This window comes from Pteropus vampyrus, unplaced genomic scaffold (assembly GCF_000151845.1).
Source record: "Pteropus vampyrus isolate Shadow unplaced genomic scaffold, Pvam_2.0 Scaffold145, whole genome shotgun sequence".
NCBI lineage: Eukaryota > Metazoa > Chordata > Mammalia > Chiroptera > Pteropodidae > Pteropus > Pteropus vampyrus.
The window spans coordinates 2741303-2760442 of NW_011888926.1; the positions used below are offsets into that span (position 1 = coordinate 2741303).

The 19140-nt window shown below is 34.6% G+C and overlaps 1 protein-coding gene across 1 annotated transcript in view; it reads right to left on the reverse strand.

The window, feature by feature from the left end:
* TNRC6B (trinucleotide repeat containing 6B) overlaps nt 1-13975 on the reverse strand; it is a 137934-nt gene extending 123959 nt beyond the window's left edge. Inside the window, exon 1 of the mRNA XM_011369079.2 lies at nt 13911-13975. Coding sequence (XP_011367381.1) covers nt 13911-13957 — 47 coding nt within the window. The 5' untranslated portion in view covers nt 13958-13975. The remainder of the gene's footprint in view (nt 1-13910) is intronic.
* Nucleotides 13976-19140: the final 5165 nt, after the last annotated feature.

Genomic DNA, 19140 nt, shown 5'->3' on the forward strand with positions numbered 1-19140 from the left:
TGGAAATTTTGAATACTTAGTCTATTTTTATCCTTCCAATACCTTCCAGATGAGTTACGGAAAGCTTACTTACGTGGAGCATGATCAACATGTTAAAATGCATAAAGACTGTACAGCCACCTTGTTTTGATTTGTTATGGACATGCCCTCTTTCTCAAACTGAATTTTGCTAAGTCTCCATTCCCCAATGCAGACATTATTGAAGAATGTGTATATGTGTTACCTTGTAAGTGTTAAGTAACGAGCTGCTCAAAAAGTCAAGAGACATAAGCACATTTTAAAACAAAATATTAGTTCTAGTTTCAAATAATATGATCGATGTTTTTCCAACCTCCAGACATCTTTTTTTTGGTGAGATATCTCTATTAAAGCAATTAATCCAATTGTTCATGTAAAAGAAACAAGTGCAATAAATATACCATTTCCCCTGTATTTCCAGACATTTTGGACTCTATGATATTCTAATTATAATTCTTCATATTAACAATTATGGTTTTTAAATTATATTCTTACAAAGTGAGGATACAAAGTAACAAAAAATGAGTTTATTTTTTAAAACAAATAAGCCATAACTTACATACTCAAATACGTGTTATCTTTTAAAGATGGCGCCTTCGGTGACTGTATACCACTATTAAAATATTTTTATTAGGAAACAAGATTGAAAAATAATGAACTGAACATGTAACTCAAAAATTTAGAAAATGAATAACAAACTCAAAAAAGAAATTAATAATGATAAAAGCATAAACATAAAGCAATAACCGAAAAGAAAAAAAAAGTGTAGAGAGGATCAATAAAACCAGAAACTTTTTGTTTTTAAAAAAATAAAAGTAGATAATCTTTTGGAAAGTCTCAGCAATTAAAAAAAGAGAAGTCATAAATGAACACTATGGCTAAGAAAGAGAACATTATAACTACATACTTGAAGATTTTTAAATTAAGAGAGAATTATAACTTTACGTCAATAAAATTGAAGATTAAATAAAATGGATGAGAGTCAAGGAAAACGGAGATTACCAAAATCAACTCATGAAACGTTATGAAAATAACAGCAACAAAAACCCAGAGCAAAAGTCTATAAGACAGTCAAAGAACTAGCAACTAAAACCAAATGAGGCACAAATGGTTTTCTGGGTGAATTCTACCAAACTTCTACCAAACTTTTATTGAACGTACAATTCCCATTATTCCTACTATTTCTGAACTTACAGAGATAAAAAGGAAAGGTTCCTAATTTCTTCTATGAGGCTAACATATTTCTGATACCCATCTACATTAAGACGGTACCAAAAAAACCACTATAGACCATCCATTCTTCATTTGTGAAGACAGACACAAAAATCCTAATACTTGCAAATAGAATTTAGCAGTTTTAAAGAGAATAATTTATTATGACCATAAAGGGTTTATACCAAAAATGCAAGGATGGTTAAATTACAAAATCTATTAACTCTTCATTTGTTCAATAAGTCTGTACTATGTTTTCCATGTGTCTGATTCTGTGCTAAGTGCTAAGGATACAGCAATAAACTGGAAAGGAAAGGTTCTCATGGGAAAAGAAATCACTGAGAAGGAAATGGTGTGATGGGATATGGAACGACTGAGGGAGGCTCGCTTTAGGTAAGGTGGTTAGGGAAGGCTTTTCTCAGGAGGGATATTTAAGCTGAGTTAAAAAAGCAACTGCTTGAGTGTTCACAGAACGTGAGGGATGATTGGCGGCTAGGACATGTGAGCAGAGGAGAGAGGTAGGAAATGAACCTGAGGAGGTAGGAGTTGCTAAATCATACTGGGTCTTGCAGGCTTTTATTTTACTTTAAAAACAGTGGAAAGTCATGGAAGAATTTGAAAGCGGGAGAGTGAACAGCGCCATTTTGTCTCTTATTTGCTCTCCATCTAATACCTAGGGTCGACAAGCTTTTCAGGGTCCTAGGAAAATGTTTGAGAACTGAAAAAATACATTTATAAGTCTAAAATACAAGAAGAAAATCATAACCATAAAAATTTGCAAATGCTTAAATGTCCTCAAAATATCAACCAGCAACTTTATTCACTATTAAATTTAGTATTTATAAAATTTCATTACATTTGAAAACAATTCTTGCTTTGCAAATATTCCTGAATATGTTAACTGTTAAGAAATTTTGAGTAATTATAAATTAAGTCAGTTATTTGTAGACAAAGAATTTCAGAAGCAAAACAGTACAATTCTTTTAACATGTGATAGCAAAACTAAATAAAACCACATATTTAATATGGGATGTGGGTACCTTTTAACGTTTCCTATAAAGCAGGACAAAGTTTCCAAAACCTCCAAAGTAAGCATTTCAAGGACCCATGGAGGTCTTACAACCACTTTAGGAGAAACAGTATCAGATTTATGTTTTCAAAAGCTCATCCTGCCTTCTGCATGGAAAATACATTATAGAAGACCAAGAGGAAAAGCAGAAAAGCAAGTTGGAAGGTGACTGCCACCATCTAGGTGAGGGAGGGTATCCTGGACCATGTGGAGGTGGTAGAGGTGGTAGAGGTGGAGAAAAGTATATAATATATTTTGAAGGTAGAAGTAATTCTACCATGTTGTTGTTAAGAATGTAACCTGTGGCCATGCAATATAGTAAGGCCAATCAATCCTTTCAAAAATAAGACTCCAAACTTGACACACCATTCATTCATGCAGTCAAGAGCTATCCTGCATTAGATACAGTTCTAGAACCAGACCCAGGGGAATAAAGAGATGACTGTTAACAATCTTGAAAGATGCAGGCATGTAAATCCATAAATAAAATATAGCACAGTTAAGTGCCTTTATTAAAGTATAAGTATGCTAAGCAAACTAAGTTAGACCATATGATTTCACTCATATGTGGGATATAAAACTGAAAGCAACAAACGTGACAGACAAACAAGAGACGCATGGACAGAGATGGTGGACTAGTGGTTACCAGAGGGGCGCGGGGGAGAGGGGAGATAGACAGGAGTAAAAGCGGCCACATATATGGTGACAGAAGGAAATCTAACTTTGGGTGATGAACATACAACACAAAATATATATGACATACTGCTGACTTGTACACTTGAAACTTATTTAATTTTATTAATCAATGTTGCCCTAATAATTTTTAATAAAAATGGCTTTGAAATTCAACAGAGCAAGGGTCTACTTCTTATTCTGTTTTTCAACATTTTTCCAGCTTACTTTCATGCTTATTTGTAGGTAAAATTTAGATTATCTTCTATTTCTTTAAAAACGTGTTAAATTTTTTAAAAAAAAATATAAACAGAGAGATAAGATATTTATGCTATAGGGATATAAAAGACTAACTGCTGAGAAAGTCAGAAAAGATTTCACTGGGGAGGTGAGATCTTGAACTGAGTCTTTAAGAATGAGTAGGAGTTTGCTGTGTAGAGAAGATAAGAAAGGCAAAGGCTTTTGTAATTCTTATTGACTTCACTATCACCAAACGATGGCAAGGAGGAAGGCCAACGAGAAAAATATATAAATAAAAGAGCTAAGTTTTCCCAGGATTCTTATCCCCAACAAAGTCAGAAGGCGGAAACAGTAGCCAAAACTTCATGGGAATCTCCAAAGCAACTAGAATACAAAATCTTTGGGCTGTAGTCAGAAAATAGAAATCTAGCATTTATACTCTCATTACATTCAGAAATTAGAATGCTAGCAGATCTTTTAGGAAATATATTTTTTTAAAACTCTTCAAAACCAAATCTCCAAAATCAAATTCGGATTTGGAGGACACCTTCCTTCCTTGACATGCCAGCTGAGTCCCCTGTGCTTCCTGGCACCTCGTACACACCTCAGTGGTGGCACCTTCATCCCCATTACCGTTATCCATTGACTTGGTGCTTCCCCCTCTAAAATACGAGCTCCTTAAAGGCAGGATATGCGGCTTGTATTTCTGGATCTAGTACACAGAAGGAATTCAATGAATGTTTGCTGAATGAATGACCAACTGAATAAGCAAAAGAATAAACGGATGAATACTACGAACCTAAGTATTTATAGGGTACAAAAGAAGACAACATTTAAAATCCTATAATTGGGAGATAAGACATAGACACAGGACAGTCAACAACAAACTGTAAGATATATTAATTGTATGGTTCCACCCTAAGAGAAAGAGGAATTAGAAAATGGAGACTACAGCTCAGTTAAAGCTGGGCTTTGTTCAAAGGAAGGACAAGACCAGAATGGTCAAAACAGAGGCAGTTCAGTATGAAGCGAATGAAGCTTAAGGTGCAGGCCCTCTCACTTTCATGGGGCTCCCCCAAAGCTCTAGGAGGGGTCCTAACACTGTGCCCAACTGATCTCTCTTATTTTTTGCTACCATGTATTTTTTTCTATTTTTATTGTGGTGAGATACACATAACAAAAATTTACCATCTTAACCATTTTTAAGTAGTGTTAAGTATAGTCACATTGTTTTGAAACAGATCTCCAGAAATTTTTCATCTTGTAAATATGAAATTCTATACCCATTAAACAACCTCCTTTTCCTTCCCTCCAGTTCCTGGTGACTACCATTCTACTTTCTATTTATAGAAATCTGATTGCTTTAAATATCTTATATAAGTGGAATCATACAGTATTTGTTTTTTTGTGACCGGCTTATTTCACTTAGCATAACATTCTCAAGGTTCATCCATGTTGTAGCATGTGACAGCATTTCCTTCTTTTTATGGCTGAATACTATTCCATTGCATGTATATACCACATTTTGTTTATCCACTCATCTGCTGACGGACACTTAGGTTGCTTCTATCTCTTGGCTATTGTGAATAGTGCTACCATAATTATGAGTGTGCAAATGTTTCTTCAAGACATTGCTTTCTATTCTTTTGCATACAAACCCAGAAGGATTGCTGGATCATACAGTAGTTCTATTTTTAAATTTCTGAGGAACCTCCATACCATTTCCATAACAGTTAGGCCGTTTTATAATCCCACTAACGGTGCACCAAGGATTCAGTTTCCCCACATCCTTGTCAACACTTGTTATTTACTTTTTTTTTATAGCTATCCTAATGGGTGTGAAATGATTATATCTCATTGTGGTTTTGATTTTCTTTGATAATTACTGAGTGTCTTTGATATGCTTGTTGGCCATTTATGTATCATCTTTGGAGAAATGTCTACTCAAGTCCTTTGTCCCTTTTTAAAATCAGGTTATTTGATTTTTGTGTTGTTGAGTTGTAGTTCTTTATATATTGTGGATATTAATCTCTTATCAGATATATGACTCACAGATATCTTCTCCTAGTCTGTAGGCTGCCTTTTAATTCTATAGATTTTGTCCTTTGATGCAAAAAATTTTTATGTTTGATGTAGTCTCATTTTCTATTTTTGCCTGTGCTTTCGGTGTCATATCCAAAGAATCACTGCCAAGTCCATGTTATGAAGCTTTTCTCCTATGTTTTCTTACAGGTTTAGGTCTTAAGCTTTAATCTAATTTGAGTCAATTTTTGTACATATTGTAAGATGAAGGTTCAACTTCATTCTTTTGGGTAGCCAGTGTACCTAATGCCGTTTGTTGAAAAGATTCTGCTCCCCAGTGAGTGGTCCTGGCGCCCCTGCTGAAAGATCCTTTGACCATATATGTGAGGGTTTATTTCTATTCTATCGGTCTATTTGCCTGTCTTTATGCCAATGCCATATTGTTTTGATTGCTGTAGCTTTGTAATATACTTTGAAATCAGGAGGAGAGTTATCCAACTCTGTTCCAAATTACCAATTACTTCTATACGATGTGCAAATGTGAGATAGTTTCATCACAATCTTAACCCTGATTGTTAAAACCAAGGCCTCTTTCCAACTTTCTCCCCATCATATTCCCTGTCAGTAGAGTTAGAGCGGCTCTAACTATCTGGGGATCACTAAAGAGAAAGTTAAGTGGGTGATACATTTGTTTTGGGTTTAGTGGAATATATTTATGTAGTTCTCAGTCACTTCCATGTATGTTCAAGGTATTGTTAACCATCCTTGTGTACAAATGTCACTAGACCAACTCACTCTGCATTGTGACAGAAATGTGCAGGGACAGATCGCATCACAATATAAATGTGTCAATTCAAAGAGTATTTCAGGGTAAGCAATGTACGAGAAAAAATGAAGCCATGAAATTATCTAATAGCTTATATATAAATAGCTTATAGTTCACATATAAAAGAGACTTGGTAGAGGTTTTTCCCAAATTGATAGCAACCTTACAAATTTATATGAAGTTACTAATAACAAGTTGTGAGGCTGAAGCTTTTCTAATCTATCAATAATAAAAACCATATTTTGGTTAACCATGCTATAGAAAACACTGAATTATCTCTCTATTCTCTTTTCAGAAAATAACACTTTTTATAATATGAAGGGGCAATCAAAGAATATGCAGCCAAAAAATGTAGATAAAAAAGTTTCACAGTTTTGTGTTAGATAGTGAATTAATACAAACATTACAATATATTTCTGAATTTTATATTTGTCAACTTTTTAGAAGTTGCCATTTTTGTGATTTATTTCGTCGTAAATAAAAATTCACTTTTGCACCAAACTTGCATTTGAAATTAATTTTCTATTTCTTAAAAAGCACTCCCACAAAACCTAGATTTGCTCCTGGGCAAAAAGAAGGGTCTCTTGGCCTGAAGAAAGGCAGGTAGGGGGAAGGAAATTAGATGCTCACGGAAGACCTTAAGGAGAGCCACTGGGCAGGAGCAAGAAGATCCTTTAAACAGTAAAGAAAATACACATAGGTTGGCTAAGGGCATATTGTGGAGGCTCTCGGAAGCAAAGGAAGAGTTCGAACTTGTTTAGAAAGGTTATTTTCTGCAAAATAATCAACAACTGGCTTCCATGTAGGGATGCTTAAAGAGAGTAATAGTGATAAAATCAGGTCTGTTGGAATATATAGTCAAGAAAGCACTGAATATAAGGTCAGACATGACATGTTATCAATTCACTTTTCTTCTGCTAGTAACAAATAAAATACTCTGGGGTTAGGATTTTTAATAACCCCTCCTCAGATTTTCAAAGTGAGTATGTAGAACATGGATTCTTAATAGTAGATGGGAACTTACCAACATCTTCATTCATCCAATATTTATTTATTTATTGATGCTTTTTTGTGGGCCATCGGCGGTGACTAAGCCACAAAGTCTTTGTCCTCGCAGAGCTGACGACCTAGCATGAAGCCTTAATGTGATCTTTTACCGCCCACCATCACGTTGTGCCTCCTCTTTACTGCACTCTCCCCATCTGCTTCAGCCCAAAGAGATTCCCAGCGGGAAGGGAAATCCACACCCAGGCAGAGTGCTCAGGGCAGAACTTGTGTCCATAGCCTCTACTGATAACAAAATCTGGGGGAAATAAACACTAGCCTCTCTTCATAACACCAATGAAGATTCTTGCAGCTCAACATGTATTCCTTTACCTATAGTTACAAAATGATATGCATTTCAAAACATTTTACAACTACATAACAAACAATAACGTCTTCAAAAAAGAAGCCTTAAAACACCAATTTCAAGGTAGTGGACAAATATATCTTGCCTTTCAAGTAATGTTTTTCCATAAAGGCATATTATTTGTCCATAAGTAAAATATAAGCTAAATAAATAAGACTTTTATTAACAGCAGTTTTCTGAGAGCTGCATGATCTTATTGTTTAAAATCACCACTTTAACCTGTAAGTAGTAGCAACCCATCAGTTTGCAGTCATTTTCAATTAAGACACACATATCTCCTGAAGTTATTCTTACTGTAATTAATCCCAGACATCCAAGAAAAACCTCATCAAATAGAATCAGAACTTATTTATTGTGATTCTGAAACTCCTGAGGAAAAAAGACATTTTCAGAGAATTAATTTTTTTAAGTAACTTCAAGGAAAATTAGAAAATTTTATTAGCAAATGAAAGTTTCCCAAAGACCAAGTACAAAGTTATACTAAAATTCCCAGCAGCAAAAATTCCATGAGCATAACTATCATCTATTGAACTTCTTTGTGGCATTTTCAAAATACCAATTAACTTTTAAATAAAACTCATTTCCTGTCTCCCAAAAACAATATGAAAAGATTATATAGAAATCCAACTATTCTTCTGATGTCCAGCTTACTGCTGTGTAATAATGATTGAGTGTACTCATTCAATTTGGTACTTCTTAATAAGTTTATTTCAACATGTACAAATTTTAATGGTTCAAAGGGAAAAAACTGCTGAAAAACTGATAGTAGAATACAGAAAATAAAATGTTTGAAAAAAACTTTCCTATGGCCAAATACCAAGATTTGTGCTGTGAAGATAATTATAAGTGATTTGGAAATATTTTCATTTTTTTTCTGTGTTTGGGGAATGCTACAGAGCTACCTAAAGTTTTTAAACAAGCACCCCAAAGAACTGTTTCCTAAGAGCTTAGTGTTAAATTGGGTGGTCAAATATGAAACAAAGAGTTTCCTAAGAGAAAGAACCCTTGCTGTAGAGATCTGGGGAGAATAGACTTCAGTATAAGATGAATCCGACGAAGACAGAACTGTAGGTTAAGGAGTTAGGTAGAAACAGAAATAAAGATAAGGTAAGGACAAACTGTTAGAACTTACAAAAAGTCTGTATAATTATTAATTCAGAAAAATTAAAAGGGCATTTTGTAACTAGACATTTAAGTTGGAAGCACGTAATTAGTAATAAGAGAATTTAATCAAGACATTGTAGTTAAGACATTTAAAAAACAGCACGAAGCCATATTACACCACACAGGGGCACAAAGAACAGTGTTGACTCCATAAATTACATTCATCTCTCTGAATCAATATAAAACTGTCTTCAACACTTTATTTCCTTACAGGACTCCCATGTAAGCATTAAACAGATACTCCCTTAGAAAGGTAAATAAAAAAAGATGGCACCCCAAGGGAGTAGAAATATAGAAATTAATAAAATTAATTCTACCGACAATCACTAAAAAGGGGCTACCGTCTACAAAACACATTATTGACTTTGGTGGCTTTTTAAATTTTAATATACTTTATTTAGTACAACAGACTCAAAAGATTACCATTTCAACATAAAATCAACATCAAAGTTATTAATTTTACATTCTTTTTGTTGTTGTCCTAAAAGTACTTGCTATATTTTTTACCAGGCTATATTTTGCCTTTAAAGTACATTTCAATTTGGTTGCTCATTTTTTATTGTGGCAAAAAAACATATAACATTATATTTAACATCTTAACCATTTTTAAGTACAAAATTCAGTAGTTAAGCATATTTGCATTGTTTTGCAATAGACTCTAGAACTTTTTCATGAAAATCTGAAACTCTGTACCCATTAAATACAAATTCCCTATCCTCCATCTCCATAGCTCTTTCTATGATTCTGACTAAACGAGATTCTTCATGTGGGTGACTGGCTTATTCTGCTTAGCATAATGTCCTTCAGGTTCATCCATGTTGTAAGGCATGACAGGATTTCCTTCCTTTTTAAGGCTTCATAACACTCCATTGTATGCATACACCACATTTTCTTTACCCATTCATCTGTCAGTGGACATCTGGGTTGCCTCTACCTCTTAGCTATTGTGAATAATGCTGCAATAAATATGGGTGTGCAAATAATTTTCTGAGATCCTACTTTGAGAGATTTGTTTTTAATGATGACTTTTTGTAAAATTAACCAAAATAATTAAGAAAATTTAATCAACAAAAATTTATTTGAAAAAATGAATAATTTTAGTATGTTAAAGACAAATATCTTTTGAGAATGAGTAAATTACAGCATGGAGATTTAAAACTTAGACTTGTTTGTAAGTTAAATTTGTTTTAAAAGAAAAAAATTAAAAAGAGGCCAAACTCATTAATACATCAAAACTGGTATTTAACTTAAAAATAGTTTACAACGTTATCTGCTCACACACATCCAGACCATCAACTGAACCATAAATAAAACCAAATAGGAGGAAGGAGATAGATGGGGTAAAAGGGGTCAAATATGTGGTGACAGAAAGAAATCTAACTATGGGAGGTGAAATTAAAAAATAAATAAATAAAACCAAATCAAAAGCCTGCCTCGGTAGAAACATTTTATCTGAAATGAGCTTTCAATAAGCACGGTCCAACACAATTTATGAGTAAGTATCTGCTCATGCTGCTTTTTGTAAAGCTGTAATAGTTTTATATTTACCCCTGTGTTAAACATATTCTGTGATTAATACTATGTGAGTTTAATATAGTAATTATGTGGCAATAAACTGAGCTTGTCAGAGTTGCTACAGCAGCTGTAAAGTGAATATTCTCAGAAAAATGACTACATTAGATATACTAATAGTAAATAAACCTCAGTAAAAAGCAACATATATAGACAAAGTGTGAAAAGTTATACACTCTGCTAAATCTTATTCACTAACACACACCAGAATTCAGCACAACTGATCTAAATAACAGTTTAGCACAGATATTTTTCAATATCAAAAATCAATTATTTTTCAAGAAAGCTTTGTACATGCATAGCTGCCTTAATCCACCTATTAATGGAACTCAGTTTCATTGAAATAAACATCACAGAAATAAAATATATTTTTCAACACTTCTATAAACTATGTAAAAAATGTTAAATGAAGAAACAAGTGGCACAGATTAGCTAACAAAAATAATTTTAGACCTAATCCTTACAAGAATTTTCTCTGTGACCTTGAGAAAATTATATTACCGCTGTGCTCCGTCTGCCTCTGTAAATAAATACACTATTTCTACAACCTAATACCAATGAATGAGAGCCATTTTGAAAACCAATTTAAAAAATGATTAAGTTAGATTTCTGCCTCACACCACACACAAAAATGAGTACCAGTTCAATTAAATGTTTAAATGCAAAAAATAAAGCTGAAAAACTGAGGATATTTTTATCATGTTAGAGTTGGGAAAACTTCTCTAAGCAAGCATAAAACATAGAAGCCATGAAGGCTGACTGATTTTACTACATAAAAATTTAAAAGATGTACTACTATGAAAGATACCCCAATGTTAAAAGATAAGGACTAAGAGGAAATATTTCAGACATCTCAACAGACAAAGGTTAATATCCATACTTTATAAAGCACTTCCTATTAAAATAAATAATCCAATAGAAAAATGAGAATAATATATAAATAGGTGGTACACAAAATAAAAATCAATGGTCAATAAACTAACAAAAGATATTCCATCTTATTAGTAAGCAGCAAAGTGCAAATTAAAACAATAGTAGAGTGGTAAAAATTTCAAGTTTTACTGTCGTCAAAGATGTAAATTGGCGCTCTCATAACACTGATAGAAATGAATGTTGGTATAACTTTTTTGGAAGGTAATTTGATAGTATGATAGTAGCTACATAATGTGAAAAACACATGCCCATCTGTAAAAATCTATTCTCCAGAAAAACATCTGTGCATAAAGATATAAGAAAAAGGATGTTCAATATAATATTGTTTATAATAACCAAAATGGAAGCCATCGAAATATCTATTACAGAAGAATGATTATAGTATATCGATTCAACAGAACGTTCTGCAGATGTTTAACATAACGAAACAGACTGTGATAGATGTCAAATTCAAAAAGTTTCAGAAGAATTATGTTAGAAAAAATCTAGGCATTTAAAAATATATAGAGAAAATGTTTAGAAAGATTAGGAGAGGAAATAGTGTAAAAGAAGGGTCTCACTTTTATTTCTAAATCTACATTTACTGTTTAAATGTTTTATGACATATTACTTTTCTAATTAAAAAAACAAAAGAATGAATGGGATGTGGCACTTTCATGATCTAGAATACAGATCCTCCTACTGAGGATTCAATCATTCTTTGCCAACTATGGTTCTGAGCTACAAATAAATAAATAAATAAATAAATCTTTTTATTTCTGTTGTCTCAAACAAAAGAACACAGCACTTCTGCTCCTCACTGCCACAGAAGAGGTGGGTTGGTCTCTAGGAGGAACGCCTAGTGAGAAGATTCAGTTCTGCTTTATCATTTTAATATATGATGGCAGACCAAATCCAGAAAAACAAACAAAAACAAAAACAAAACAGGCTTCACCTGTGAAAAGGAAGTGTGAGAGACCGTGAAAACAAGGGAGAATGGTAAGAACACAACACATAATGTTTCAGGTCCGTGGGGGCTGTTAGAAGTTCTCGAACAGAAATACAGTTTGTATAACATAAAACTTGTGGGAGAATCTGCCCAAGCAAAGTTTCCTGAATACCTAAAGAAGCTGAATCAAGATAGGGGTTACTGGAGCAGGTTTTTAAAGATAAAGACTGGTTTGTTCAAGAAATGGATACCCTCCAGAGAACAGAACTTTCATCTGTGTTTTAAAAATAGGCTTAATGCCATTTTCATTGTTTCCCCCAACTTCCTCTTATCCATGAGACTTTGATCTTGACAACTGCAGTTTTCTTAACCATAGTACTTTTCAGGAACGTAGCTTCCAACATTGGCAAAGGATTTAGGTTCAAGAGATATTATAAACCGCTTTAAAGTCAGAAAGATCTGGGTTCAAATCCTAACTTCCATTTCAAGCTGCATTACCATGGGCGAGTTACCTACCCTGACCTCTGAATAAAATGGAGACACTGTAATAGGCAAAGTACTTGCGCACAGAAAACCCTTGTCGAATGGGAGCTATGATTTTTATTTTATAAAGACCTTTGACCAGCATGTAGGGCTGAGGGAGTGGGCAGAGGGGCAGGGAGAAGCACCTGAAGTGATCCTATAATTCCACTGGGACTAGATGTTTGGCATTCTAATTTGCTAAAGATGAATTGATTCCATCAGTCCAGGCAGAATATTAGTGCATGTGACAGAATACAGCAGTTAGGATTTATATTGTAAGTTATTTTTAAAACTGCCTGGTTAGCAAATTAAACCAGCTGTGAAAATATCCTGGTTTCCATTCACAACAAGTACAAGACAAACATTCTCCTTTAATGAACCTGGCCACGTGGCAGTATGGCATATTCTGCATAATTCATTCCTAAGGGTTTCAGAGACATAATTTTCATAACACAAACCAAAACTAAACTATTTTCCAGTTTAAAAAAAAAAAAGATGAGAGAAAGGAGTTTCTCTCTATAGATTTTCGGTAAATTCCATGAATCACTATCCCATTCGATTTAGGAGGCTACTATCGGAATAAAAAATAGTAGTTATGTCAGTCTGTTAAGAGTCTTAACTGTTTTTCCTTTAAAAGGACATATGAAACACCAGTCTACTCGGCAACACAATTTTTCAAGTTCTGTGACAGAGGGAAAAAAAAATATTTCTACTCTCTGCCACCAAAAAGCTACCCAGAGGACTCTCAATTTCAGATTTAAAACCAATCACTCTTTAAGACGTCAGGGGAGAAATCCTGAATTATGCAGAATGTTAGCTAAGCTATATTACTTACAATTCCTATCCTTTAGGGAAACAATCAGTAATTTAAACAAAGATCAGAAGTATAAATAACTAAATGGAATAGCATTTCAGGAAGTACTAGTCAAATAAATTCACATGTGGAATGCAGGGAAACAGCCTATTAATTTTGTCACCTCATAAAGACATTCTAAGAAAAGGATATACAATTTTATACTTTCTTTGGAAATCAACCAGACTGAATTAGTTCAACTTGGAACATCCTAAGCCTTAAAGCCTTTGCTAAAGTGTAACATAAATTTTGATTAGTCAAGTATGAAAAACTACAAAGCAAACTTTCTTGTCCCTCCAGTTAGTCTGTCTATAAATAGAAGCAATGCATACACAGTCACCAAAGCAACTGGTGAGTTCCACAATATGCCCAACACATACATCCCCTGCAAACATACTCTCAGCATGTTTAACCAAAGCGCTTCTGAAGATCTGTAATAAGACCCTTTTAAAATAAACTGTGACTCACTGTTTGCTTTCTTCACCAGGAGGTGGAGTCTTGCCATGCCCTTCCATTACAAAATCCTCCTGTTCCACCTGCAAAGGCAAGAACCACAGGTCAGTCAGTAACTAAGCTGCAACTCACTCCAAAGGGCCAGGGCTGGCCATTGCAGACCTCACGGCATTTTGGCATTTCGCTACGGTGCCTGATACAGAAGCCTGGCCAATGGCTTTCACGCTCAAGGTTTGCCTAAGGCATCTCTCCTTGGGTGTCCAGATTTGCAGAATAAAAAAAGAAGCAGGTTGATCTGTGAAAAAGTTTTAGCATCCAGAATGTAATAAAGAATTGTTATGAATTAATAAGAAAAAGACAACCTACCAGAAAAATTTACAAAATAATTGAGTAGGAATTTCACTGGAGAAGACACATAAATAGCCCTAAACATTTGAAAAGATGTTTGATCTCACAGCTATCAGAAAAACGCAAATTAAAACCACAAAGAGATACCACTTAACAACTCCCATGTTGGTTAAAATTAAAAAGTTGGGCAATACCAAGTATTCACAAGGGTACAGAGCAACAGCGACTCTCAATCGCTCATGGTGGGAGGGAAAATTGGTACAACCACTTTAAAAAGTTTGCCATTATGTAACATGTGTTATTTACTGCAGAAACTAGTAGTTGCACTTCTAGGTGTATGCCCTAGAGAAACTTTTGCACATACGGTAGCATTATTTTTAACAGAAAAAAATACAAAGACAAACATCCATCAACAGGAAAACAGGTAAATAGGCTATGGTGTTTACAGACAATAGAATATTTACTGCATGAAAATGAATAAATTACAGCAACACACCTCAACCTGGATGTTACAAAAGCACGATATTGGGTGAAAGAAGCCAGTCACAAAAGAATACACATACAGTATCATTCCATTAATCTAAAGTTTACATATATACATTTTAAACCATATATACATGTTTATATAGACACTTTGTCTATATATGGTTTAAAAAACTATAAAGAAAGGGAAGGATTATTATGAAATTTAGGCTAGTGAATGTTTAGGGATCCAGGCGGGAGGGGATTCAAGCAGGAAGAGGCACATGGTGGGCTATAGTTATATCTATTTCTTGGCCTATGTAGTAGGTATATGGGCATTTGTTTTATAATTATTTTTTTTAACTGTATGTTTTCTCTTTTCTCTTTTACATGTCTGATTTATTTCTCAATATGAATTTTCAAAGAAAAAAAACATTTTACTTTTCCAAATGATTTACTATTTACTGATTAATAAAGGAAGATAAGTGACAGAGACAGAGCTACCTCTACACACAGGGACAGTCTGTCAATCCTACAAAAACTTCCTCAAAAGGCTAATTAAAAAGAATCAAACAGATGTAACCAAAGAGACAGATACTATTCCCAACTTAGAAAAATAAATTATGAGGACAAAGGTGGTGTTTTATTATGACCCTACTGGGCCATCCAAGCGGAAAAGACTTGTATGCAAAACCTGGGGGCGGAAGTTAAAGATTTGGAGCCAATGTAGGGAGGCTGTGGGCTTCTTGATGTTTTTTCTCATCATTATTATTTATCAGAAATTGACTATAGATAAGCATTTTTAAAAAACTGGTAAGCAGAGGCTAAGGTCCACAATTTAACTAGGAAGGATTTTTAAAGATAGGGATCAAGAAAATTTTTATAATATATATATGTGGAAGGATAGTCATTCTTGCCTTTGAGAAAATGATTTAGGCTGAGGTTTCAAAGAACTTAAAAAATTTAAACAATTTGTCACTTTTTTATAATGAAGGCATAACATTTGTACAATGGAGTGCACAGAATGCACAGCTCAGTGATTTTTTCACATATGTGTACATTCTTGTAATCACAACCCGCATCGAGATCATCTCCAGATTATACGGTTCCCTCTGTGACATCGTAGCCCTGTTTTTATTTCTAGACGTTCTAGATCACTGTATAAATTTAGGATGGGAAAATCCTCCCTCTCCTATGACAAAACCCCCACAGGCTGCAGGATCATAAGTCCATAAGAGAAGAATAAAAACTGAAACCTGGTTTGAATTTCACAGTATGCAGTATGTGGCTTTTATTATTCTTGCTTATCGTCTTCAAATTTTTCTTTTTCATGGAAATAAAGTAAACCTTTCATTTTTCTGTCTCTTTTGAAACTTAGCCTCTTAATACTATCCCATCTTCTCTAGTATTTCTGAGAAACAGACTGTGGAGAGGATGGCAGAGCTGAAGTCTTTTTGTTTTATTATAAGATGTTGTTTTATTATTTTGTTTTCTTAAAAGTCTTTTGGGTTTTATTATGGTGTGTATCTATGTTACTATTGTCTGTCTTCAAGATGATTAGATCCTGTAAGAAATGGACTATTTTTCTAAGTTGAGAATAGTATCTATCTCCTTGGTTACAAATTATGTGCTGTGCTAGGATAATAGTGAAGAAGACAGTCTTTGCCATCAAAAAACTTACAGATTACTGGGAAAGACAAAATCCAGTCAATTACAATACAGTGTGACAATGCAATGAAACAATAGGAAGAGTAAATCCAGTTCAAAGGAATCGGACACTCGATGCTCATCTTAAACAGGCGACCCATCTCCTTCCTGCTTCAGCTAGGAGACGGGCAGGACCTGAGACTGAGCCTCACCTCAGTCTGCGCTGCTACACAGCTGAAATCCTACTCAGACCACCAGCGCCTCTTCCACAGCCCTCCTCCATCTGGACCCATGAGGACGCTTCGTCGCAGCTTCTAGTTTTGCGGTTCTTCTCTTTCTTCAGAGTCCATTCAGAGCCTCACTTGACAGGCATTTCTTTGATTTTTCTCTCCGGCATCTTCAATTTATTCACCAACAACTTGTTCTTAGGACATTCCTGTCTTGCCAAAGCCTTACCTTTTTCTCTTCTGCTCTAGAAGTGCAGAGCAGAGCTAGGGAAAGTTATAACACTTGTCCTTTTACAAACGTATGTCAATTAACTTCCACTCAGCACTGACATTTCAGCACTTCTGCCTGGAAGGCCCTTCTTCATCCTGTATTTTTGGTGAACTTTCAAAGACTGGGTCAAAAGTTACTTTTTCTAGGAAGCATTTTCTGACATCTCCAAACACTTCCTCCTACCCTTCCAAGGCGCTCCTTCCCACTTACTCTGTAAGGCTTAGGGAGACCCATGATCCTGTCACCTATTTCCCAGCTGCTGGTGAGCCTTGGAGGAAAACGATGTAACCTTTGTGGACCTCAGAATCTACCACAGCCAGCCCTTCCTGTTGGTCATTCATTCATTCGACACATCTTCTGAATGCCTTCTATGTGCTAAGCACTGGGCTGAATGACTAAATGAATGTCTGACCCACTATACCACGTTCCTCACTGTTATTCTGTGCCTTTTCTCCTCTCAAAGACTCCAAACCAACCCATTAGGCATCCTCCCTAGTCAGTCCATTCTGAAGATGACAGTGTCTAAGATTACCTTGAGAGCTTATCTCCCACAAAGCCCCTCATTTTTCTTCTCATGACTATATTATAAACCTGCATCTTTCCCCATTCCCCACCCAATACTGCTCTGCAGGGCTAACCTCACCACTTGTGTTCTAAACTTGTGACCTGCACCCTACTGCCTCCTCTGAGACTTTACTATCTAAGGAACCCTTCTTTCTCTTTTTCCAGGAAATCCATCCCCTCAAACTACAAATATTTTATGATCTCTTCTATTCTGAAAAATTATTTTTGGCCTTATGATACTCTCCAAACATCTTTGTTCTTACCCTTCCCGTTTACTATCCAATTTCTTAAAAGAATAAACTACACTCCAGTACTTGCACATTCTTATCGCCGAACTGATTTTTTAATTGAATTTTTATTGAAGTAATATATATAATTTAAAAAGTCAAATAATACCACCAGGCTTATAAGCAAAAACAGCACTCTCTTCCCAACACGATATATACATACCTCCCTTCTCTCAGCCTCTCAATATAAGTCACTATTTTTGTTCAAATCAATATTCAGTGCTAAGAATGCTACTACTAAGTAAATAATATATACAGCCGAATGAACAGTATAATTAAATTTCTGTTCTTACACAAATGTGTTTTTCCTGGAACTAACAATTACTAATTCCTCTTCTTATACTTTCTTTCAATTTTTTTTGGCTTAGTATTTATTATGTATTTTCCACTAATTCGTCTTCAAACTCTCCAACAGAGCTATGTCTCTTCTAAATCAGTTCAAACACTTCAGGTAATCTATCAATTTCATTCTGGTCTGGGAGGCATTCCTTTGGGGTTTTCCCTCGTTCCAGTCTAGACTGTTTGCTCTCCAGGCTGCTGAACACCTGACACCTTGCCAGAAACGTCTCTTGTCCTTCATCTCTGGAATTCTCTGCGCTCTCTCCTACACTGGAGCATCTGTTTCCCAGATCCTTTGTCTTCACCTTTTATGGTTTACTCCCTGGTTTAGGTGTAACATATATTCCAGTATATTTCCTAATAAAAGGTATACGGGAAGTGAATTTTTTGAGATCCTGAATAACTGAAATGTCCTTATTTTATCCATACGTATAATTGACATATAGAATTTTTTTTACCCACATGCGTAATCGAATACATAAGTTCAAGTTAGTAAACATTTTTCAGTCCAAAACATTCTCCATTGTCTTCTAGCTCCCAGAGATGCTATACAGAAAATCAACAGTATTCTAAAAACTAATGTTTTGAAGGTGACGTTTCTTCTCCAGACATTTTTAGGATCCTTTATTTCTCCTGTTTGCTAAAAATATGGTTCTTGTTTGATTTACTGAGCTAGTACTGGGTGGGTACTTACAATCCAGAAACTCAGGTTCTTCAGGTCTGATACATTTTTTCCACTTATGTACTGATAATTGTTAACCTTTCCAATTTTCCCTCTTTCAGGAATGTCCGTTGCTCAGTGTTGAATCTATGGAACTGATCCATTAATTTTCTTCTTTGTCATCATTTTTATCACTTTGACTTTTTATTTTCTGAAAATTCTCTCAACTTTATATTCCAATACTTCTAATTTTTAGAAAAAAATTCTGCTATTGTAATTTCATTTTAAGGGCTCTTCCTTATTCTCTCGATAATCCTTCTTTCCAGTCCTGTTCTTGTTCGATTATATCTTCTCTTAATTCTAAACATATTAGAGCGTTTTTGTTTTGTTTCTATTTTCTTCCATTCCCTGTATTATCTCTGTCTCCTCCAAGTTCTTC